General features: G+C 47.2%; 1 protein-coding gene across 4 annotated transcripts in view; it reads left to right on the forward strand.

The window, feature by feature from the left end:
* CELF6 (CUGBP Elav-like family member 6) overlaps positions 1-21,416 on the forward strand; it is a 30,232-nt gene extending 8,816 nt beyond the window's left edge. The window contains exons 2-13 of one of the 4 annotated variants that reach the window (XM_045449175.1): positions 3,059-3,134; positions 4,773-4,821; positions 16,509-16,637; positions 16,736-16,815; positions 16,983-17,126; positions 17,250-17,382; positions 17,465-17,614; positions 17,792-17,854; positions 18,120-18,200; positions 18,287-18,430; positions 19,070-19,225; positions 20,085-21,416. In XM_045449175.1, the coding sequence (XP_045305131.1) occupies positions 4,773-4,821; positions 16,509-16,637; positions 16,736-16,815; positions 16,983-17,126; positions 17,250-17,382; positions 17,465-17,614; positions 17,792-17,854; positions 18,120-18,200; positions 18,287-18,430; positions 19,070-19,197 (1,101 nt within the window). In that variant the 5' untranslated portion in view covers positions 3,059-3,134 and the 3' untranslated portion in view covers positions 19,198-19,225; positions 20,085-21,416. The remainder of the gene's footprint in view (positions 1-3,058; positions 3,135-4,772; positions 4,822-16,508; positions 16,638-16,735; positions 16,816-16,982; positions 17,127-17,249; positions 17,383-17,464; positions 17,615-17,791; positions 17,855-18,119; positions 18,201-18,286; positions 18,431-19,069; positions 19,226-20,084) is intronic. The other 3 variants (XM_045449174.1, XM_045449173.1, XM_045449172.1) reach the window with 3 other exon arrangements.
* Positions 21,417-24,495: the final 3,079 nt, after the last annotated feature.

The following is a 24,495-nucleotide window of genomic DNA, read 5'->3' on the forward strand; positions in this document are numbered from 1 at the left end:
CAGTGTGAAAACTGACAGCGAAGATGTCCAATGGAGAAGGCCAAGGCTCCCTGTGAATGGAGTGTTGTGTATTTTGGGCATCAAGGGAGGCAGGACCCACAAGTTTGGACTGCCAGTCTTAGGATCTCTGGCTTTATTGAGAGGCTTGAAATGGAGAACTGTGGATGGATTTTAGTAAGGAAAGAGTGAGGGGTTGGTTTCAAAAGCTCACTCCAGCTACAGTGTGATGGTTGAGTTGAAAGATGAAGCAATATTGGAGGCAGATTATCCTTTAGGACACTGTTTCTTGAGTGCAGCTGAATGGTGGTGCTGACCTGGAGCTGGAGACAGAGCAGGAATGGGGAGGATAGGATAAACTTGAGAGTTGTTTAGGATATGCATATAGACTCGAGAAGCAGTGGGACTTGGCAGTGAATTGAATTAGAAGAGGTGAAGTAGAGCAAAGAGCTGAAAATGGTGTAGTTTGCTTTTTCTCTTCTTCACTCTTCCATGCATCCATGACACCTCTCTTAGACCCACCAGTAATCCTGATAAATATTCTTCCCATGGTGGAAGTGGCTGACGGCACAGGTGCTCAGTGTTAGGAATAGTTGGCATCAAGGCAGAAGTGTCTGAAGAGGGCAATGCTGAGCCCAAAGTAGACCTTTTATGCAAGTCAAGCAGGGAGAAGGGGTAGGGCCTTGCCTTCCCTCCTGCTCATGGTGGTCAAAGTCCCAGGGCCTCATATGCCTCTGTGCTACCTCCAACCTTCCCCACTCCACTCCACTGCCTGCAATAGGTTGTTCTCTCCTCTTTCTGACATTCTCTCCCTTGATTTTCCCTCCAGGGCTGGCCCTGAAGCAGATATGGGCCTGGACTCTACCTGGGAAACTCTCAAGGGAATAGGTACTCAGCCAAGGGCAAGAGCTCACCTGAGGTCCCATGACAAATTCTTGGCCAAGGAGGCAATACCCTCTTTTCCTAAAAGGGGAACTGGGATTACCTTACCCCACTTCCACATCTCTCCCCTGACTGTGACAGGAACCAGGCAGAGTAGGGTTGCTTAGGCAGTTCATGTGGATAGCTCTCTTTCTCCTTCAGCCACGCAGAGCATACCTAAATCCTAGGTGTCCTCCCTAACCATTTCCCAGTGGGGACCAAAGGAGAACAACCTCTCTCCAACTCTGTCCTCATCCTCTTGGGCTCCTCCTCCCCTGAGACTTCCCCTGCATCTCCAAACTCCCAAATTGCCAACATCCTCAACATTTAAGCCATAAACCTAAAAGTCAGCCAGTATTTCCTTCTCTCCCTCAGTTCTCACATCCAATAGAACTCTAGTCCAGCTAATCATCCTAAACATCTCTTGAATCTGTCTATTTCCTTATGCCCTGGTTAAGGTCACCCTCACCCCTTACCTGTACTAGTGATCTTCCTATTTCTAATTTTTCCCTTTCCAATCTTTTCTCTGCACAGTGATAGCTCATGGGATCTTTCCCTACTTAATACCCTTCCCTGGATCCCTACTGCCTTTGAAGTACAACAAAGTCAAAATTCCTTGTTGTGATTTTCACAACCTGCCCCAACCCGGCCATTGGCTACCTTTCAGTTTTACACCCTTCCATTAAAAACAAACACAACACTGCAAGGTGGGATCATGATTTCCCCTTTTACTAATACTGAGACTCAAAGACCTTAAAGAAGTTGCCAGTAATGGAGTCGCAATTTAAACCCACATCTATATGACTCAGAATCAATCTGCTGTGCCCTGGCTACCTCCATGCCAGGTGACTACCAGAATCCTTGCTCCTTTAGACTTGCAGCTCCCTTTCCAACCCCCTGCCATATGGAGTGCTCAGGCTCCAGCTCTACCTCTCCCATTATCTCCATGTGGCCCAATGACCCCAGTCCTGCAAGGCCCAGGTCAAACTTTGCCTCCTCTGTGAAGCTTTCCCTGTGTCAACCTCTCCAGCTGGAGTCAGCCTCTCCCAGAGCACTGTACTTTGCACTCCTCCTAAGGCCCTGGTCACTCTGTGCCTCATTACTTGTGTTCATGTCTTAAGAATGGAGTTGAGCAGCACAACACAAAAACATGGGCTTAAGCATCAGATAGGCCTAGGGGCAAATCCCAGCTCAACCACTTACCCATCACGTGATCTTGAACAAGTGATTTAACCTCCCTAAGCCTCAACTTCCCCATCTGTGCTATGGGGATAATGATATTACCTTGCAGAGAAGTTGGAAGGAATTTAGAGACAATATATGTAAAGTGTCCCAGAAAGGGCTTGGTGTATAGTGGGCTTTTAGGAAATGGTGGCGATTATCTTCCTCTCTAAAAACCATCGAGGACAGATTCCCCAAGGTTGTTGCTGTCTCCTGTGAAGGGCCTAGCCTGGGGCTCTTCACAGATTTCAGGAAATGCCCGCATGGTGGAAAGCCCAGGTGCCCAGACTCTGAAGCTTGGACCCTGCCAGGTCTATGGGACATGTATATACCACCTAATGCCCACCCTCCATTAAAGAGTGGTGGAGTCGGGGAAGGGAAAGGGGTGTCCCCCAGAGCACTGATGAGCTCCATCTCTCCAGAAACCCAGCCGGGGAGGCAGCTGCCATGGAAACCACTGCTGTCACATGTGCTTGTCACTCTAGGTTCCAGAGAGAAATTCTCAGGATCTATTTAAGAACTAATAAAATAATGATGGTCTTGCTCACCCTCACTGCCCCCCCCCCACCCCAGGCTTCTTCCCCTCTTTCATTCTCCCCTGCCACACTCCTCCCTGCCTTTCCTGCATCCCCTTCCTGACCCCTTATCCCTTCGTTTCCTTCCCATATCCACCAATATTTCTCTCTTTCCTTGCCCCTTTCTAGGTCTGTCTCTTTCTCTCATCGTTTCTGTCTTCCTGTGTCTCTTCATCTCTCCTTGTTTCTCTGCTCTCCATGGCTCTGTCTCTTGGTCTCTCCTCCACAATCACAGGTGGCCATGCCCAGGGACGGTTCCCGTTCCTCCTGGTCCCTGGTCCCGGCCAATCCAGACCTGCCCAGCTCGCCCTGATCTGCTTGGATTGATCTGTCATCCCCTCTAGACTGCAACCTGAGTCCTGTCGGTGTCTCGGCCCCCACCCTCAACCTGGTACATTGCAGGGGCTCCACCACCAGCGGGTGGGTGTGTCAGAGCGCATAAGAACCTGAGCCCTGGGTGGGAGGGGGATTGCACTGGTTCAGGCTTGGCCTGTTTTCCTTTCCTTTCCTTTCCTTTCCTTTTTTTTTTTTTTTAATAATCCCTCCCCACTCCCCCACCCCCAAATTTGATCCAAAGGAAATTGCTCAACTGTGACTGCCAGGGCGTTACCATGGTTACTGGGTAGCACTTGTGGCTATGGTAACAGGAAGCTGCCTGTTGTCTCGGCAACGAGCACATTGGTAGAGGATGGAATGGTCCTGATTGGTGCAGAAGCAGTGCATTTCCTGAAGGGAGGGGGTCAGATCATCACCTTCTCAGGCCAGATGGGCATCAGTACCCCTTCCTCCATGAACGGGAAGGCCGCTGTTCTTTCCTCCCGGCACTCAGCTGTCTGCCCCCAACATTAATTCCTCACTTCCTACGCACCCAGCTCTTGGCAGTTTACAAAGACCTTTTGCGTCCCCATTATCTCATGTGATCCCCACAACACCCATGAGAGGAAGGTGAGATGGGGATTCAATCATGAATTCTCTCAGGGTGGTTGGGGGATGGGACTGTGTGGGGGTGTATGTCGAAATCACCTAGGAGCTTTTACAAATTATACAGTCCCCTAACTTGAGAGTCTGCTATGGTTCCCAGGTGATTCTTATCTACCCTTGATTAGGGAACCCCTGAATTAGAAGGTGAAATTAGTTGGGGGGGGAGGGGGTAAAGGGAAGAGTCAAGCTGCTTTCCAGGTTTCTAGCTTGGATGACTGGAAGGATCAAGTCTGGGCAAAAAGATAAGCTCTGGTATGGGTGCGTTGAGTGGAAGATGCCAGTGGGACTTTTTAGTCAGGCTGTCCAGCAAACAGCTGGGTACATGGGTCTTAGGCTCAGGAGGGAGGTGTGGGCTGGGGATGCAGAGCTCTGAGTCAGCCCTGTGAGCATGGTAACTGAGGCTGTGGGTGTGAGTGAGACTCTCCAGGAAGAACGGGAACAGTGGGATGAGCAGGGCTGAAGATGGTGCCCTGGAGAATGCCAACATCCTCAAGGGAAGGGGGACCCAGGGAGGGAACTGAGAGGGTGACTGTAGGAACTTTGGTAATACAGAAGCTTGGGAAGGCTTCCCCCCATCTAACAAGCTGAATCTGAGAGAGGGTGGCTTTACTGAAGTCATACAACCATTAAATGGCGGAATCCAATTCCCAGCTTGTTTAATCTAAATGACATATAGAATTATATTCTCAGTTTTAGAACAAAACACAAATCTTCAGTCTTAATTCCACCTTCCCACCCAACTCCTCTCACTTAAAACCTTTACGGAGGTCCAGGAGCCAGAGGGACAGGCGCACATAGTCCAGGCCCAGAGCCCAAAGCAGAATCTCTTTAACCACCACGGTCCATCCTGGCTTGCCACCGAGCTTCCTATCACCAACCCTTCAGATTTCAGCAGTTTTTAAATTCCCCAGTTTAAGGAAGGAATCTTGGAGAAAATCTATAGCCCACCATGAGAGTGGTGGAGTGCAGAGTTCAAAGGAGCCAGGGCTTAGATCCTGAGGCATCCAGGGGAGGAGAAGCTGGGTGCCAGGATCAGGCAGTCATGCTGACTAGGTGTGTTGGTCAAATGTCTTTCAGATGAATCGTCCGATCCAAGTGAAGCCGGCTGCCAGTGAGGGTCGAGGAGGTAACTTCCCTATCTGACAAACCTCAGGGTACCACCCATGTAGGGGATGGTGGGTCTACTCCTCATGTCAATCCTATCTATGGTTTGTTACTAGGGCTTCCTTGGGTTGGGGGAAAAGTGGGGCCCAGTGTTGCTCGACACCAAAAACAGCTTAGCCTTCCCATATCAGGCTGAGGAGAGAGGGGGTCCTAGAGTCCCCAGACCCAAAAGAAGCAGGAAGAGCCTAAGAAGATGCTGGAGATAGAGGAAGGGAGCTCTTGACACCTTACCCCGGAAAGAGTTCATTCCTGTTTTTTTCAGATGGAATTTCCAGATTTGTTTGAAGAACCAGACTGGACTTATTCTCCTTTTGCATATTCTTCTGATCAGAGAGGACCCAGTCCACTCTGGATTGAGGCCACTCATTTCCTCACTGCAATTATCTGGTTACTTATGGCAAAAGATGAGTCTAGTAACACAGACTTTGCAAGCCATAGTAAGGAACTTGACTCTCTGCTGAGGACCATGGAAAGGCTTCAAAGGTTTTTTAGAAGAACTTTGGAAAGACCAGTGCTCCTTAAGAACAGGGGAGGGTAAAGAGTCTGTGCTTTTCTGACAACCAGCTACATTCCAGCCAGCTTCCATACTGGAAAAGTGATGCTAGCTTCTGGTGTCAGTTCTTTGGTGTTTTTCTCACCCTTTGGTCTTATATCATTCCAGGATATCTGCCAATAGCCCTGATGTCTGCTGACTCTCTCCTTTAGATAAGACTCTCTCCCTGTCTTATCCAAGATCAGTCATGGTGTTGTTAGATGGAAGAAGCTCCCCACGATCAGGGAGAGAATGGAACCTAATTGACAGGCATTTATTGACTCCAACTAATTCTCACACCGTCTCAGATTTCCTATTCACCATCTACACCTAAAGGGGGCTCTGGTAGCTTCTTCCACTGTAGAGTTCTTTCCTTCATGAAATAATTCCTTCATCTATTTAGATTATCTGACCTCTGGTCTGTGCTTCTCAATTTCAGATCAAGATGTTATCACCTCTACTTTGCCTTGAAGAGATATTTCCAAGTTTCCTCCTCCCCTTCACGTGTGTATCCTCCTTTTCCACCTCATTCTTTCCAGACAGGTTTTTTAGAAGTTCCAGCCTCCATACAGAATCTGTTCACTTGTCCCAAGAATTTCTCCCTTTTGGGAAGCTCTGTTAGGCATCGAGACCATTGTTGGCCATTGTTAGCTATCTTCTAAGTCTTGTCCACAAACACTAGCTAGTCCCATAGCTTAGAGGCCAGTTGAGAGTAGCTGAATCAGCAGAGAAGCAGACATGTTGAGTTTATTCAACCATCCAGCCAACATCTTCTGAGTAACTTACTCCATATTAGGAATAGAACTGTGAGCAAGACAGCCCTGGCATCTAGCTTCATTGAGTCTGAAGCTATGTGGGGATAGTGAACAAGGGGGTTACAATTCAATGTGATTAGTGTCTTTCAAGTTCTGGAGGGATTGTGAGCACAATAGCAAGAGGCACCTTTCTTAGTCTGGGAGGTCAAGATGGGCTCCTAGAGGTATTAATATTCAAGCTGAGATCTCAAGGATAGACAAGAAGTAGTCAAATACAGAAAGGAGGTGAGAGGGGGCAAGTGTTTACACAGAGGGAATAGCATGCACAGAGTTCAGAACATGATGAAACTTGGAGTCTGGTTCAGGAACTAAGTTCACAATGCTGGGGGCACTCTTGCTGTTTAGAGTCCAATACAACTTGTTGGGATGAGGGCAGCTGTACAAAGGAGGCTTCTGATGATGCTTCTGCTTGTCATAGTCCATCTTTCCTCATCATCTGGGCCCCATTCAGTGGCATCAGCCTGAGTTTTATCATTTGCCTCCCCCTTTTGTACAGGTTTTTCAGGTGTCACATCACTGACAAATTCTGTGACCTGTGGCAGCCCACCTATACACCTGTTCAGATTCAGAGCAGCTCAAGAGAGCAGGATAAGCAAATCTAGTTGAAAAGAGGTCTGCCTGGCAGTGGAATTCATAATTTTAGTAGTTATGTATTATACAGGTATTTCCTAACAAGTGATGTCTCTTAGCACACATATACTCCATATGCATTCATGAATAATCCTTGCAGGTTTAGATGGCCCGATCTCTCAATTCCTTCCTGCTCCCACTCAGAGTCACCAAATGCTCCCTGCTACATTTTCAGGAGAGAGGAGGCATATGTACTGTCTTGCAGAACAGTTGGACCCTTACAATTTATTAGTATTTAACTACCAAACTGATCTGTGTTAGATAATCTTGTTACTAATTGAAGTGTGTTCCTTTCCTTCAATGTTATATACTGCTTCTAAAGTGAGTTCAGCTCTCTGCAGAATTTTAACACAAACTAATGCTTTAGAGACTCAACTCTTGAAATGGTATCAGAGTTTGATTTTTTGAAATGTAACATTTGACACCAATGTGGGACAGCTTGCCCTATTCAAGTCTGATTTCTGTGATCCTAAACATTCTATAAAAGTTCATTGCTTGGGGGGGTGGGTTAAATCGGTGATGGGCATTAAAGAAGGCACATTTTGGGATGACCACATATGTAAGAGATGAATCACTGGGATCTACTTCTGAAGCCAAGACTACACTGTATGTTAACTAACTTGAATTTGAATTTAAAAAATTATGGGGCGCCTGGGTGGCTCAGTCGGTTAAGGGGCCAACTTTGGCTCAGGTCATGATCTCGCAGTCTGTGAGTTCGAGCCCCGCGTCGGGCTCTGTGCTCACAGCTCAGAGCCTGGAGCCTGTTTCAGATTCTGTGTCTCCCTGACTCTCTGATCCTCCCCCAGTCATGCTCTGTCTCTGTCTCAAAAATAAATAAATGTTAAAAAAAATTTTTTTAATTATAAATTAAAAAATTATCTAAGAAAAACTTCAGAGTTAATGGTCACACCTGTCCTGATATATTTAAGCCTATAAGTTTGCATTTTTTATTATTCCCAAAATTAAATCCCTTAGCTTAGTTGATTAATAGTGATTTCTATATCTTTTAAGAATACTGATATCAATGCAGACATAATTTAGAGGGTATCAAAACAAATAGGATAATCTTCCAAAATTCCACCATTTTCTTCTGGAAGGAAGTATTAGATTTTCCCCTCATAAAACAGGGATCACCAACTCAAATGCTACAGGAACCAGGTAGGTAACTTTAAATGGATGAGATTGTCATGACTGAATTACAATTTACATTTTAATTGTATTAAATATTGGCAACTAATTCAATTTTTAAAGTTTATTTATTTATTTTGAAAGAGAGTGAATGAACATTAGCAGGGGAGGGGCAGAGAGAGAGAGTGAGAGAGAGAGACAAAGAGGGAGAGAGAGAATCCCAAGCAGGCTCCCTGTTGTCAGCGCGGAGGCTGGAACAGGGGCTTGATCTCACAAATCCTGAGATCATAACCTGAGCCAAAATCAAGAGTCGAACGCTTAACCAATTGAGCCACCCAGGCATCCCAACTAATTCAATTTTTTTTCTTAAATTTTTTTTTACGTTTATTTATTTTTGATAGACAGAGAGAGACAGAGCACAGGTGGGGGAGGGGAGAGGAAACCCAGAATCCAAAGCAGGCTCCAGGACAGAGCCCAATGCAGGGCTTGAACTCACAAACCACGAGATCATGACCTGGGCCGAAGTCGGACGCTTAGCCAACTGAGCCGCCCAGGTGCCCCACCAACTAATTCAATTTTTAAAAATTGGCCAGCACTGTGAGAACCCAGCCAAACCTGTTAGTTTTACTTCTTTTGCCCAAAGACTTCCATTTCTTCCCATCTGCATATAGGAGTAATCTATTGTGCACACGTGAGCTTTTTGATGAAAATAGTTACTTTACATTCTCCCTTGAATTTTGATGCCAGGGCAACTGCGTAGTATTTCTATTTTTAATCAATAGACATGAGGTTTGTGGTTGAAGTAACCTATGTTTTAAACACACTGTATGTCGTAGTACTTTTAGAAGTTATTGGTAACATTTGTATGTTCAATGCTTACAATGCAGTAATAGTAGCAACACAGCAGGATCTGCCTGATAGAAGGTGCTGGAGGCCCTCTTCTTCCATGATCATCCTCTGCAGCCTTGATGGTACTCAGAGTGTCAAATGGGCATCCAGGTTGTCATGGACTATGTTATAGGAGCCTTTGAATGTATCTCAGGCTTTTCCCATAACTTGTGCAGCTAAGTTCCGCGCAGTTTATGTACTCCGTACCCCATGCCTATATTTTACATCCTGTGGCATCGAGTGGTACTCTTAAAGGAAAATGCACCTAATTTTCCAAAACAAAATAATATCCTAATTATACTTAAGGCACCCACTTGTATATAAAACAAACATAGTGCCAGAAAATTTTCTCCTTGGCATTTGGATTTGTTTGAATGTGAACATTAAAATGTGTGCCGGGGCAAAAATTCAAGGTTCGTGTGTTTCAAAATGTTAACTTCAAATTGTACGAGGTCAGAGCTAGAGATCCCCAAACCCTTCATACAATGGTAACTAAATAAGTCTATTTTGTTTCCTATTTTTTGAGCTTTATTCAGACATTATTGACATACAACATATATAAGTTGAAGATATGCAATGTGATTATTTGATACAGGTATATATTGCAAAATGGTTACCACAATAAGGTTAGTTAACAGTTCCTAAGTCTATTTTATTTGCTGTTCAGCATAGAGACTGTAGTTTATTTTTTCTAACTTACATTATCTCTGCTATGGAGGCACAAAAAATAATTTAAGTTGTAAGTACCAATCTTACAGGAAAAGTATTTTTTAGTCCTAAGGCAAAATCTTCAAAATCATTGAACTCTTGTATATTTTTTCATCTCTTTCAAATTTTATAACAAAATCAATAAATTCATAAAGCATAATAGGGATTACTTTGCTTGTCCCATTCTCCAACTTAGGCTTTTTGTTTTTTTGTTTTTTTGTTTTTAACCTAGAAAATATTTATGTATCCAGGATGCCCGAGGTACAGATATAGGTTAAGTAATCAATCCATGCACTCTTTCCACTTTAGTTTTTTGAAACTTTGAAATCTTAAATGCTCTCTGAAGTAAGGCATCTCTTTTTTTAATCTTGAAGTTTGGTGAACTGAAAAGGCCAATGATCTGTTATCATATCAACCCTCCTATCACCATCGTATAATTAAGTAATTTCTGCCTGTATTTGCACAGGTTTGTTTGGATTTGGATTTGGAATACAAAATACTGTATATATAATTAACTAGGTGGGCCACATTTTTCTAATTTTATCCAGGATTCTCTTTTTTTTTTTTTTCAACGTTTATTTATTTTTGGGACAGAGAGAGACAGAGCATGAACGGGGGAGGGGCAGAGAGAGAGGGAGACACAGAATCGGAAACAGGCCCCAGGCTCTGAGCCATCAGCCCAGAGCCCGACACGGGGCTCGAACTCACGGACCGCGAGATCGTGACCTGGCTGAAGTCGGACGCTTAACCGACTGCGCCACCCAGGTGCCCCTCACCTTTACCATTTTTAAGTGTACAGTTCACTTGTATTAAGTATATTCACATTGTTGTGCAACTCATCTCCAGAATTTCTTCATCTTATAAAACCCCAAATCTGTACCCATTAAGTAACTCCCTCCAGCCCCTGTAACCATCCTCTACTTTCTGTTTCTATGAATTTGACCTCTCTAGATATCTCATTTAACTGAAATCATACAGTATTTGTCTTTTTGTGGCTGGCCTATTTCACTTAGCATCATGTCTTCAAGGTTCATCCATGTTGTAGCATATGTCAGATTTCCCTTCCTTTCAAAGGCTGAATAATATTCCATTGTGTGTGTGTGTGTGTGTGTGTGTGTGTGTACATATATACATGTATATACACCACACTTTCTTTATCCATTCATTGGCTGATAGATATTTGGGTTGCTTCCATGTTTAGCTCTTGTGGTAATGCTACTATGAACATAAGTGTACAAATATCTCTCTGAGACTTGGTTTTCAATTCTTTTTGATATAACACTCAAAACTGGTATTGCTGGATCATATGGTAATCCTATTTTAAATTTTGGGTGGAGCTGCCATGCTGTTTTCCATAGTGGCTATACCATTTTACATTCCTACCAACAGTGCACAAAGTCCCCAGTTTCAATTTCTCCACATTCTTTCCAACACTTGCTATTTTTTCCTTCTCCTCCCACTCCTCCTCCCCGCCCCCTCTTCTTCTTATCCTTTTCTCCTTCCTCTCCTCCTCCACCTTCTCCTTCTTCTCCTAGGAACACCTGGGTGGCTCACTCGCTTAAGCAGTTAAGTGGCTGACTCTTGATATGGGCTCAGGTTGTGATCAATGGGTTGTGGGATTGAGCCCTGCATAGGGCCCCCCGCTGAGCAGAGTCTGCTTGGGATTCTCTCTCTCTCTCTCTCTCTCTCTCTGCCCCTCCTCCACTTGTGCGTGCTCTCTCAAAATAAATTAATTAAAAAAAATCAAACAACCCTCTCCCCAAAACTAGTCATCCTAATAGGTGTAAGGTGATATGGTTTATGGCTTTAATTTCTACTTCTTTAAGGATTTACAGTTGTGTTGAGCATTTTTGTATATGCTCACTGGCCATTTGTGTATCTTCTTTGGAGAAAAGCTTATTTAAGCCCTTTGCTCACTTTTTTAAAAAGTTTATTTATTTTTGAGAGAGCGAGAGAGAGAGAGAAACAGAGCGTGAGTGGGGGAGGGGCAGAGAGACACAGAATCTGAAGCAGGCTCCAGGCTCCAAGCTGCCAGCACAGAGTCTGACACAGGCCCGAACCCACAAACCGCAAGATCATGACCTGAGCCAAATTCAGACGCTGAGCTGTCAGCACAGAGCCCACATGGGACTCAAACTCATGACCCGAACTGAAGTCGGACACCCAACCAACTGAGCCCCTTTGGTCACTTTTTAATAGGATCATTTGTTTTTTGTTGTTGTTGAGTTGTAGGAGCTCTTATTCTGGATATTAACCCCTTATCAGATATATGACTTGCAAATATTTTCCCCTACTCTGTAGCTCTGAGTGTGTACTTTGATGCACAGAAGTTTTTAATTCTGATGTGGTTCAGTTTATGTATTCTTACTTTTGTTGCCTGTGTGTGTGGTGTCATATCTAAGAAATCATTGCCAAATGCAAGGTCATGAAGCTTTTCCCCTGATTTCTTCTAACAGTGTCATACTTTTAGCACTCATGCTTAGGTCTTTGATTCATTTTCAGTTAATTTTTGTATACGGTGAAAGTAAGGGTCCAATGTCATTCTTTTGCATGTATATATCCACTTTTCTCAACACTATTTGTTGAAAAGACTGACACTCTTGTCAAAAATCATTTGACCATATATGTGAGGGCTTATTTTTGGCCTCTATTCTATTCCATTGGTCTGTGTGTCTTTATGCCAGTGTCACACTGCTTGATTACTGTAGCTTTGTAATAAGTTTGAAATCAGAAAGTGTGAGATCTCAAACTTTCTTCTTTTTTTGAGATTGTCTTGACTGTTCAAGGTTTCTTGAGATTTCATATGAATTTTAGGATGGATTTCTCTATTTCTGCAAAAAATACCATTGGTGCTTTAATAGAAATTACATTAAATCTGCAGATCTCTTTGGGTAGTGGTGACATCTAGCAATATTAAGTCTTTCAATCCATGAACACAAGATGTCTTCCATTTATTTGTGTCTTCTTAAATTTTTCAGCAATATTTTGTAGTTTTCAGGATACAAGTCTTTTTCCTCCTTGTTTAAGTTTATTCCTAAGTATTTTATTCTTTTTGATGCTGCTATAAATGGAACTGTTTTCTTAATTTTCTTTTTGGATTGTTCGTTGCAGTGTACAAAAACACAACTGATTCTGTGTTGATTTTGTATTCTGCAACTTGCTGAATTTGTTTATTAGTTCTAACATTTGTTTTGTGGAATTAAAGCTCTTCTTGATGCTTATAAGGTTGGGCCAGAAGACTCTGGTTTACCCTGGGTGTTTCCTTCACTGACTATCCCGGGCTTTCTTGGCTCCTTGTGCTAGAGTCATCACTAAGAACATCAGGGGAGAGAGACTATACTCCAAATGCTGCCACCAGCAAGACCCCTGGGGTTGGAATTTGGACTGAAAGATGGACCAGTATTTTAAAGATATATTTGGCGGTTTAATATATATTTTAAGATATATTTGGTGGTTTAATGCTGTAACCTTGTTCCTACACAGTCCCTACAATCATGACATCCCACCAACAGGAAGGTGAGTGGGTGTGAGAGGCCTAGAAGCCAGAAGCTTGGGCCCTTGAGGAATTCCTCTGGGCCAACTTGAGGCAGAGCCTCCTTTTTTGAACAGCATCTTGGTGCCTTTCTTGAGGAAGAGGGAGTGGACTGACTCTGACTCTGGGTTCTCAAAGCCCATCACTTGCTGCATTAGAATCCCTGACCTGTATAGCCAGCTACACAAGGCAGCTTTAAGGAGAAGGGCCTCTGGGCCCAAACAACTTGATCTGGGTTCAAAAAAGCATTTGATAGAAGACCAAGGAGTACACCTTAGTTGACAACAAGAGAATGTGGTAATGCTATTCAACTGTGTGTCTATCTAATTCTGTCTCAACTCCACACTAATGCTATCTTCCAATTCCTTCCACTCTGGGAAGGTTGAGCCTCCTTCCTTGATATTCCCATCTTTCTGGGGCCCCACCCACTGCCCATGGGATGATTTTATCCAGACATTTCTGACCCACGTCTTATAGAACCCTCGCTTTCCCAAACTGATAGAGTTTGAACTAGAGGAAATTGAATTACCTGGGCTAACTCCCACCACCATCTCTCTCTGGGGGCACTTATCAGCCCTCAGAACCTTCAGGGCTGTGTATTTTGGGCTACTCTTAGGAGTCTAGCCTGTACTTCTCTTTGGCAGGTCCCTGAGAAACTTATCCCACCATTTCAAGATCACCTGAAACTCATGGTCATTGTGACCTAGATCATCCTCCTGTCAAACATCATCAGGCTCCCCGTAAAGTGGTAAAGGGAATACCAGGATTCAAAGTGACACCTGTGAAACAGCCCAGCCTGTACCCCAGCTTCATTTCAATTTCAAATTCTGTAGAGCCCAGTAGGCCAGAACCATAGGGTCAGTGCCCTCTCGTGGAAATTGAAATTCTTGACTTGGCACTGGAAAAGAAGGATCAGAGAATGTCATGGTCTGTGTCATGAGCTTGAACTGACCACCATCAGCAGAAAAGAGCAACGAGAGGAAGAGCAGATAAAGGATCAGGCCACTGTCTACACAATCCTGTTTATTGTCTTGGGGGCTCCATCTCAGCCTTGACTTTTCTCTTCCTACCTAGGGCTACCTGGATGCTGGTCCATGTGGTATAACATCTTACCTAGGTGCCATCACCATCTTGCAGGCCCTACCCAATGATGCAGCTGCACTACAAATTAGGGCATCATGAAGCCCTCTTTAAGCCTTGGGACTCGAGGCCGTAGGATCTTCTCTAAGCGCCCCCTAGACTTCTGACAGACATATGGGCATACTTTAGTATCATAGCTCAGAACAATGACACAGTTTTCTGGGGTGTGATTCCCTGAGCAAACAGGGCCTGTCTTCTGACGTCAAGGCAAAGCCACCAGCAGACTGATCAAGCAATTCGTGAAAGACCTTTTCTTGTCTTCTTGGTTTCCTGGAAAGGATGATCTCAGATCCCTCTTCATACACCATATGGAACTCTGTTTGTTATCTTTTAGGTCAGTGGTTTTTAAAGGACTTTCCTTGGAGTCCCATTTAGGGGGTTCTAGAAGATGAAGCAAGAGGAACTTCAGCCCCCGCCCCATCCCCACCCCCACTTTTCTGGTTTCAGTCAGAGCAGTTGTCTCTTACATTTTGAGCTTCATCCTCATGTTTTTGTTAGAACAGCATATTCCACAGCTTTTTCTAAAAGAAAAAAAAGAAAGAAACCAGTGATCTGTTCCAAAAGCACTCTTCTGTGGCTAACACTCCCAGAAGCGAAGCACACTCATCAGATTGTACTCTCACCACAGAAGGCCAGCGCTTCCTCTAGGATTCCAGCCACAGTACACTGTATATCCCTTCCCCCTTGGGATCAATGGGCAGCAACCCTCTGGAGAGGGGGCAGGATTCTGCTGAAACACGCTCTGCCTGTCCCATGTAAACCACAGCCCCCGCCCTCCACACAGACACAGAATTGATAGACCCCTTAGACTCCCAGGACAGCCTAGGCTGAAACCCACACCATCCAGGTAAAATGTGGACACACAGATAACCCTGCTGGAGATTCACTCCACTGCTAACTTCAGGGAGTCTATTCTTCCTTTTCATTGCCACCCAGGCTTTAGTCTATGACTCTCACCAGCATTGTCTCCCTTGCACTCAGGACCCAGGGATCCCCAGTGGCCTAGCCAAACTTGTCAAGGAGTAAGGGAGTGTGGGATGGGTTTTCTTGGGCTCTAGGATCTGAAGGTGAAGCCTGAAGGCAGAATCTCACCCATTCCTCTCTGTCAATGTATATTGCCTACATGAAGCCACATCCTATTGCAGAGATTTTTGTTGGTGCAGAAAGGACAGGGCTTTGACAGTAGGCCCTGTGGACTGGGCCCCTCTACCCTGGGCTCCTGGACGGTGCTGCTGAGACCTGACTTACTAGATGTGCAGATGAGCCCTGGTTTCCAGCCCCAGCTCCAAGGAACACACGCAAAGCTTGCAGTCCCTTTCCTGGCATCTCTACTCCCAGAGGAAGAGTGAAGACAGGGAGGGATATGACTTGTTCTCAGGTGGTCATCCAAGTTCTACAGGCAGAAAGAACTGTTCTTCTTAGCATGGACACCTGAGGAAGGATCAGGGCAAGAGAATCAGGGAAGGCAGAAAGGAGGCAGTGGGGCTCAATGAGGGCCTTGGAAGCTCAACGAGGGAATAAGTTGGTTGAGCTAGGAGTTAAGGAAAGGGGTCAAGGGTTTGGCAAGTGTAGGGGGGGGAATGCTAATGTTGGAGGCTCAGGAACCCAAGCTTCCTGCTCTCTTTCAACCTTTGGGCACCCGAGTTGAGTTTGGTGCCAGACTTGGAGATTCATCATTCCAGTGTTCAATATCTGGGGATGAGGTAGTACAATGAGACAAAGGTTTTCTGTGCTGTTTTTGTTTTGTTTTGTTTTTTGTTTTTTGCCCAGAACCCTCCCTGGTTTGCACAGGAAGGGGCATTGATAGCACTGCCATCAGGCTGACTAGCAAAGGTGAACTTCTCTTCTCCGAATCCAGTCTGAATACAAAGGCCTTCTTTGAGGACCCCCTCCCTGAATAAGGCTGAAATGGTCCAAAATAGCCTTTCTTGGACTCTAACAGAAAGGCCAAACATATAAAAGATGTATATAGGGCTCTACCAAACCAAAGAGATCAACCAAATCACTTTCCACAAGAGCAGCAAGCAGTCTTTCTTGTTTTTTCTCACGACCTGAGTTTTCATGGTGTATTTGGGTTAAGTTCTTTTCCTCTAGATCTGTCTACAGATCATCCTTCCCCTCAAAGAAACCCAACCTTGTAGCCCCAGGGCATTCTCACTCCCTATACCTCTTCCCAGTGCTGGGCTGTGGTGAACTACCTTCTTAAGCTCCTCTGGCTACTCTGGGGAGTCCAAGAGGACTTAGGGTCTCCAGGTCACTCCTGGATTTGTCCCCAGAGGACCGAAAGCTGTTTGTGGGAATGCTGGGGAAGCAGCAGGGTGAGGAGGACGTCAGGCGCCTGTTCCAGCCCTTTGGCCATATCGAGGAGTGCACCGTCTTGCGGAGCCCTGATGGTACCAGTAAAGGTGACTTGAGCTGACCCTGGGATTTCCTGCCTCATTCTGGGCCGCATGACCCTTTGGCCCCTGTGGTCTGAGCCACCAATCCTTCTATTCTGCCCCAGGCTGTGCCTTTGTGAAGTTCGGGAGTCAGGGGGAAGCTCAGGCAGCTATCCAGAGTCTGCATGGCAGCCGGACCATGGCGGTGAGGGCGGGCACCCGGGGCCCTGGGTGAGGCCAGTGGGGGTGGGGACGGGCTTCTCCCCACATGCGATCGGTGCCCCCAACAAAAGGCCTAATGGGCAAAGCGCTTGGCCTAGGGCCGGGGCTGGGGTCTGGACTGGTCACGGCGGCCTCCCCTGCCCTACCCAGGGAGCCTCGTCCAGCCTCGTGGTCAAGCTGGCGGACACGGACAGGGAGCGCGCGCTGCGGCGGATGCAGCAGATGGCGGGCCAGCTGGGTGCCTTCCACCCGGCACCGCTGCCTCTGGGGGCGTGTGGAGCCTACACCACCGCGGTATGTGCCTGGCCCCGGAGGTCACGGAAGGGCGGGTGGGCGGCTGGACCAGGCTGGAGGTCGGGAGCCAGGGCAGCTGCCCGCCGCTGGGTCCTCCACACCCGCCCTTCTTCCCTCCCAAAGATCCTGCAGCACCAGGCGGCCCTGCTGGCGGCGGCACAGGGCCCGGGCCTAGGCCCCGTGGCCGCAGTGGCGGCCCAGATGCAGCACGTGGCGGCCTTCAGCCTGGTAGCCGCGCCGCTGTTGCCCGCGGCAGGTACTGCGCGCAGGGGCGGGGCGGCGGCTGGGACCCGGCCCCGCAGGGCTGTGGCCTGACTCTCCGACCTCCTCGCCTCCAGCAGCCAGTTCCCCGCCGGGCGGCGGCCCTGGCTCGCTTCCCGGTCTGCCAGCACCCATCGGGGTTAATGGATTCGGCCCCCTGACTCCCCAGACCAACGGGCAGCCGGGCTCTGACACTCTCTACAATAACGGGCTCTCCCCTTACCCAGGTGGGCCCTCCGCTCCGCCCAAATCTCCCGGAAAAGGAGTGGGGAGCGGGGAGCCGGGGGTAGGGGGGAGCAACCGCCCTGGGAAGGGACTCCTCCTTCCCTGCTGCCTATCACAACATCCCTCCACCTCCCCACCCGCCCACCTTCACCGTGGGCCTCTCGCCCCTCTCTCCCCAGCCCAGAGCCCCGGTGTGGCTGACCCCCTGCAGCAGGCCTACGCTGGGATGCACCACTACGCAGGTTTCACTTGGCGCTCCGCGGCCTGGGGGGTTTGAAGGGCCCCAGAAAGGAATAGGGGAAACTTGGGGGGGGGGGCGGGGGTGAGGCTCTCTCCTGAGGAGTCGACCCTCCCATCCCCCCATCCCCATCCCTGGGCCCAGAACAACCCCTCTAGAGGTAGGGTTACCTGTACTGGGCTGAATTGGTCAAAGATGGCCAGGCAGATGGGGCCATGCTTGGGGGATGGCTTCTGGGGGTCACTGCCCACTCCCACTTCTGTCTCCAGCAGCCTATCCATCGGCTTATGCCCCAGTGAGCACAGCTTTTCCCCAGCAGTCTTCAGCCCTGCCCCAGCAGCAAAGAGAAGGTGAGAGACAGGGGGCTGGAGATCAGGGCGCGGTGGGGCTGGACTCAGGGTCCCTCCCCTGAACCAGCGTGCTGCTGTTCCTGCAGGCCCCGAAGGCTGTAACCTCTTCATCTATCACCTGCCTCAGGAGTTTGGTGATGCAGAACTCATACAAACATTCCTGCCCTTTGGAGCTGTTGTCTCTGCCAAAGTCTTTGTGGACCGAGCCACCAACCAGAGCAAATGTTTCGGTGAGCTGAGCCCCATCCATGGGCCTCTCCCACTCATAACTTCGAGATTCAGTGCAGACCCTAGGCTTATCCCTCCATAAGTCAATGACTCCCAGAGAATCACATGGCACAAAAGCAGGCTCACATACCAGTAAGCCTCACAGTAGTAAGCTCAGACCAGAACAAGGCCATTTCAGGTTCACCTGAGAAAGTCAGGTGTCTGGAAGATGTTCGACCAGGTCAGGCTTTAGAGTCTAGCAGGGCAGGAAGAATATAGTCTGGGGCCAGAGATCCCCTCCAGCCCCAGCTACAGTTTAGAGGACTAGAATGGGAGCGGTAGAGGCAGAGAATTAACCCATGTCAGGGAAAGACAAGGAAATCCCCCAAGCCGCACACTCCCCATTGCCAACACACTCAGAATTTCTTCCTGTCCTTCCAAGAATTATACCTTTAGGAAACTTAGGCCACTTGCCTATGTAAGTATGAGTGTGTATCCATGTGTGCATAAGCACATGCAAACAATGGAGGGTGGGGGGTATATGTTTTGATGGGACTGGCCGGAGGGGACAGGGACAGACGGGGCTTGTCAGAGAGAAGGGACCCTGCCAGGCAGAGTTCCCAGCTGACCTCTCTGCCCATGCCCCCGCTCCCGCTCCCCAGGGTTTGTTAGCTTTGACAATCCAACCAGTGCCCAGACAGCTATTCAGGCCATGAATGGCTTTCAAATTGGCATGAAGAGGCTCAAAGTCCAGCTAAAGAGGCCCAAGGATGCCAATCGGCCTTACTGATCTTCTCTCACTGACCAGCCACAGAAAGGTGAGTCCTTGGTGGACCCCAGACAGATGGGGCCTGAGTGATGGAGGCCCTGTCCGCTTTGATGTTCCTTTTGAGATGTCAGGAGCACCCACCTCTGAAAGAGTCTGGGAGAGAACAGCCAGAAGCGAAGGAGGAATCCTCAGCTGGAGACTTTGATGTTTCTCCAAGGATGGAGATGAATTAGACAACTTCCTGTCTCCATAGTCTGGGAGAGACAGTTATGGCAAGATCTAACCATTAGATTAGTAGAACTACCATTAGTAGTTCTACTGCAGGGAGAGCCACAGGGGGCCATGGGAGTAGAGAAGTTGTATGTGGGGAGGGCAGGGCAGGTGGAGGATGAGACTAGAAAAGTTGTGAAGGGTCACAAGTTTGGACACTGGGGAGTTAAGCAAAGAAGGGATAAGATGCAGAGGCCTGGGATAATGGCAGAGAACATGGGAGATGAGGAGAGAAGCAGATAAGCTAAAGAAGCAGGATCCACAGGGCCTGGTGGGTGATGGGGAGAGAGATGACAAGCCCCTTAGGTTTCTGGCAGGGCCAGCTGCCTGCGCCTTCCAGAGACTTGCTGTCTCAGAAGGTCCATGTGGCCCTGCCTCACTTGCACTATCCCAGGGAGCTCTTTGGAGAGGGTGTGGGGCTGGAGTCATCTTCCCAGGAGGATCCAAGGGCACTTCAGTGGATCAGGTTGCTGCCTTGAGCCTGTGGCAGCTCTACCCCTGGGAAAAGAGGTCCACTCACTCACCTGAGACGTCACTGCTGGGGCAGGCGGCTCCCTCCTGTCTTGCCCTCCAGAGTGATTTTTGCCTCTTTATATTTTCTTTTTCCTCTCTCCTTATCAACCAATACCCAACAACAGAAACTGAAGAGTGAGAAGAAAGGAAAGGAAAAGCACAGAAATGCTTGAGCAGCCCTTCCCGAAGGAGCAGCCATGGATGGAGGTGGATCGGACCCAAGGCTGGCGCCTGGGGCTCAGGCCACGTTAAGGATTGTTTTCATCAAGTGGGTTGTCCTGTGCCTGTGGCATAGAGCGCAGGCTGGCAAGGCAGCTGGGGCTGGCTGAGGATTGACTGTCTAGGGGAACCAGCAGAGGGCCTTGGGGGTGCCAAGGGCTTCTCCGCAAGGGAAGCCCAGATTTACTTCTTTCAAAATCATATCATTCCTTAGAGTTTAGGGACCAAAGGACTATTGCTTTTTTTTAAAGAATATATATATCTATATAAATTAAAACAAAGAAACAAAAAAAAAAAAAACAAAAACAAAAACAAAAGAAAAGAAAAAAAACACAAGAGAAACAAAAAGACAGTATAGAGTCTCATACAAGCTGCCTTTAAATATCCCTAGGAGACAGGGTGAAGGAGACCCTTGAAAGCCTCAGCCCAGGCAGAGGGAGGCTGTGGAAAGATTGTTCTGTGTCTCATTCCCTCTTAAATTGCCCCCCCCCCCACCTTGCCTTTTTAAAATAATCAAGGACTTAAGGTCTAGCTCCCATGCAGGTAACAAAAAGAGTTATAGAAGCAGGGAACCCATAATCCCCAAACTCAGAGAGCATCTCTGAAGAGCTCCAGGAGGAGCTCTGGCCTGTCCTGGCCTTTGCCACCCTGAGAGGCCCTCTAGCCAGCAGGAGCGTCCTTCTTGACGGCCTTTCCTGTGGAACCACTGCTTCCCCAGACAGGAAGAGAGGGAGTTTTAACCACCCCAGCCTTTCCCTTCCCCATCCAGATAGACAGAGGCCCTGCCTTTGGCTGAGCCGAGACACCTCCTGTTTCCCCTCACCTTAAGTCAGCCCCAGTGTCCCCTTGTTCCAGGCCACCTTCTGTCTCCAAGTCTATGTTTGCCCACCTGTAAAGTAGATTCAGGATATATGTAGAGGGCTGTGACAACAGACTTGGAAGGTTTGCTACTGTATATACTGCCATTGAGAAGGGGATAATTTTCAATATGTAGAAGCTTCAGAATTTAGAGGTCCCTCTTTACCCAGGACCTGGGAGGGAAGTAGATGTTTTGCCAAAATACTTCTTCATTCCTTTAAAAAGTACATCTTTCCTATGCAAGAGTGTCTCACATGTGCTTATCCAAGGTGCTTCTAGATGGTGAGCAGTGTTCAGCTTAGAAGTGGTGTGTGCTCTGTCTGTCTGTCTTTGTCTATCTGTTGTATTCAGTGGGTGCCATATAAAGCTGATCAACGGTGGTGCTTTCTGCCTGCTTCTGTGAGATGGGCAAAAGATTCAGCCTAGAACACCATGACTCACCTTGCCTTGGTCAGCCTGTCCTGGGCCTGCAGGGCCTTGCACATATTTTTCCCAGGAGGATCATTTCCCCTCCACCTCATAGACATGGGACAAACTGGTCTGGGGCCCCAGCCGTGTGGTGGGCCCTCTGATCCCCAGATGTGGCTGAGGCTGGAGGCCTCTGATCTGATATTACATCAGACAGGAAAGGGTGTGGGGGGGGGGTTGGAGGGTTCCTCCTTCATAACAGAATCTAAGAAAACTTGTTCCCACCTGTTCCTCTGTCTTTGACTCATTTTTGGAGTGAATGGGATGAATAACAGATATGGTAATAACATTACCAGGTAAGGTGCAGTGTATATTAACAAATAATTTCCCACTGGGAGAGGAACCAGTGTTGAGGGCATCGCTACACGAGCACAACGCTGACACATAGACTGATCACCCTGGACAGAGGTGGACATATAGGGCACCTGCACCTTCAAACAGATATTCAAATGGCGGCATGGAGGCCCTTCCGTGCTAGGGGCTAAGCACTGTGCTAGGAGCTAGGGCTCAGGCATGTTATAAGTGCTCAGAGCTAGTGGGAAAGACAGACCACACAGGGTGTGTAATCACAAGCAGTAGAGTATGTGATTCAGGGAGGGGGAGGTCAGTAGAGTATTGATGGGGAAGGGAGGTCAGAGAAAGGTTTCCTAAAGGACATGAGGGAGAGAAGGGTCTTCAAGGATGCATTGACATTTGAACAAAGCTGTTAGGACAGCTGCTTCTTTTTGATAAATTATTTTTATTACCAAGAAACGATAATGATTACCATGTATTCGGTGCCTGTTATGTGGCAGACAGGGGGCACCGAGACAAGAGCCTTTTCTCATTCCTATCTCTGTCCTGAACCTTAACTCACTAGCGAGTCACATCAAGACGCTTGGACCAAAATGGCACTTAAACTATCTTGCTTCATGGTTAAGAACTAGCAGACCGTGTGCCAACGCTGCAGAGGTCCTGCAGGGGTTGGCAAACTGTGGCCTGTGAGTAAATCTGGCCTGCAACCTGCTTTTGTATGTCCACAAACTAGTAAGAGTCTTACATTTTTTTAAAGGGTTGTAAAAATAAAACAAAAAACGAATATGAGACAGAGACCATATGTGCCCCATAAAGCCTAAAATATCTATCTGGTCCTTTATACAACAAGTTTGCTGACCCCTATTAGATCACGGAAGACTTGTACAATATCCAATGAGTTTGAACAACATGGTGTTTGTGTCTCTGTTGTGTGTGCATGTATTAGTCTGGACTCTTCCAGTTGCGAGTGTCAAAACCCCCACTCAAACCTCAAACAATGATAAACCAAAGGATGCATTTGCCTTCATGCATGACTAGATCTAAGGGGTTCAATTGATGATGTCTCCACCTCTTGGCTCTGCTTCCCTTTATATGTTGTCCTCACTAGTTCTAACTCAAATGTCCTAGGGAGGACTTTGGCCATAATGGACATGTGCCTGCCTCTAGGGTGGAAGAATAGGCCACCATAAGTGATAGCCTCACCAGGATTATGTGGCAGGGAGAAATGGGTGCCCAAAGGAAGGAATGATGGGCAGATAAACAATATGCATCCACTATATTCCACCCCTTTAGTGCTCAGCATCCACCTATATTTTTCTTGACAAACATAATTTAAAAAATGTGCCTGCCCCACAATGAAACAATCCCGGGCCCAACAAAAATGGGAGACAAAACAGAATCATGTCCAATTGCTTTACCGAACCCTCAGTCCAGTGTCCCTTTGTGATGTGCAAGTCTTGATCAGGTCTGGATGTCACTTATGATTTTTCAAACTATGGCTAAAAGACCAATTTAGCTTCTAGTGCATAACCAATATGAAATGGGAGAGGGAGGGGCACCTGGGTGGCTCAGTTGGTTAAGCATCATGACTCGAGTCATGACTTCAGCTCGGGTCATGATCTCTTGGTTCGTGAGTTCAAGACCTGCATTGGGCTCTCTGCTGTCAGTGCAGAGCCCACTTCGAAAACTCTGTCCCCCTCTCTCAGCCCCTTTCCCCATGCTCTCTCTCAAAAATAAATAAACATTTATTTAAAAAAGAAATGGGAGAGGGAAAGAGGATAACTTTTTTTTTTTTTTTTTTAAGAAAGAAAGGAAAACTTGCATCTGGAATAGGGGAGAAGAGAAAACAATGGTCACTAACCTATAGCATATATTACATCTTTCTGGACAGTGGAATGAGTTTCATGGTTAACAAAACTGATTGCTCTTAGCCGTTTCCACTGTGAAATATCTCCTAGTATCCATTGTCCTTTATGGAAATCCCTCGGAGGATGCTCCTTCTGGAACTGAAGCATTCTTCTTCCTTTCAGACACGGTTTTGGGTGTAAAGATTGTCTTAGAGATTATGCACTCCCAGAGCCCTGTATGCCAGATGCAAGGATTCTCTGGCAATACAATCCTTTCAAAGCAACTGATTTGATTCCTGGGCGCTCTGTGAGCTAGTAACCATCATCAAGAATCTTGCTGAGTCCTCGCCCTTGAACCTGGATCAGGCCCTTGAGGTTTCTGTTTCTTAGCAATAGATCACACTTTGCCTGTTCCCTTCCCCCTCAGCTTCATGACTTCCACAATGGTCTGTCTATGGTGGTAAGTCAATCTTAATCTTCTCAGTGCCCCCAGAGAAACATTATCTGTTCAACACTTGGCTGGCTCATGATCCAGGTAGCCCTGACCAGATAGTCAAAATCCCTGAGTGGCACTGGTTCCTATGCCTCAGCCCCAAGGAGATGCTTAGGATAGGAGTGAGGCAACCATAGAAGCACTCATTCTGGCCACCCTGCAGCTTGCTCTATCACTTGCCCTCTGGCCATGTCCATTATTACACTGAGGTCACATCACCAAAGCAGTCCTAAGAGGAGTCTCTCAGTGGACACTGAATTTGTGGGCCCTCTGAGAACTTATATCACTTGGGGACTGTGGGAAGAGTCTTCAGCCTTTGGCAGGGCCCCTGGAATTTCTTTCTCCCTGGATGCAACC

The sequence above is a fragment of the Leopardus geoffroyi genome, chromosome B3 (assembly GCF_018350155.1).
Source record: "Leopardus geoffroyi isolate Oge1 chromosome B3, O.geoffroyi_Oge1_pat1.0, whole genome shotgun sequence".
Classification (NCBI taxonomy): Eukaryota; Metazoa; Chordata; class Mammalia; order Carnivora; family Felidae; genus Leopardus; species Leopardus geoffroyi.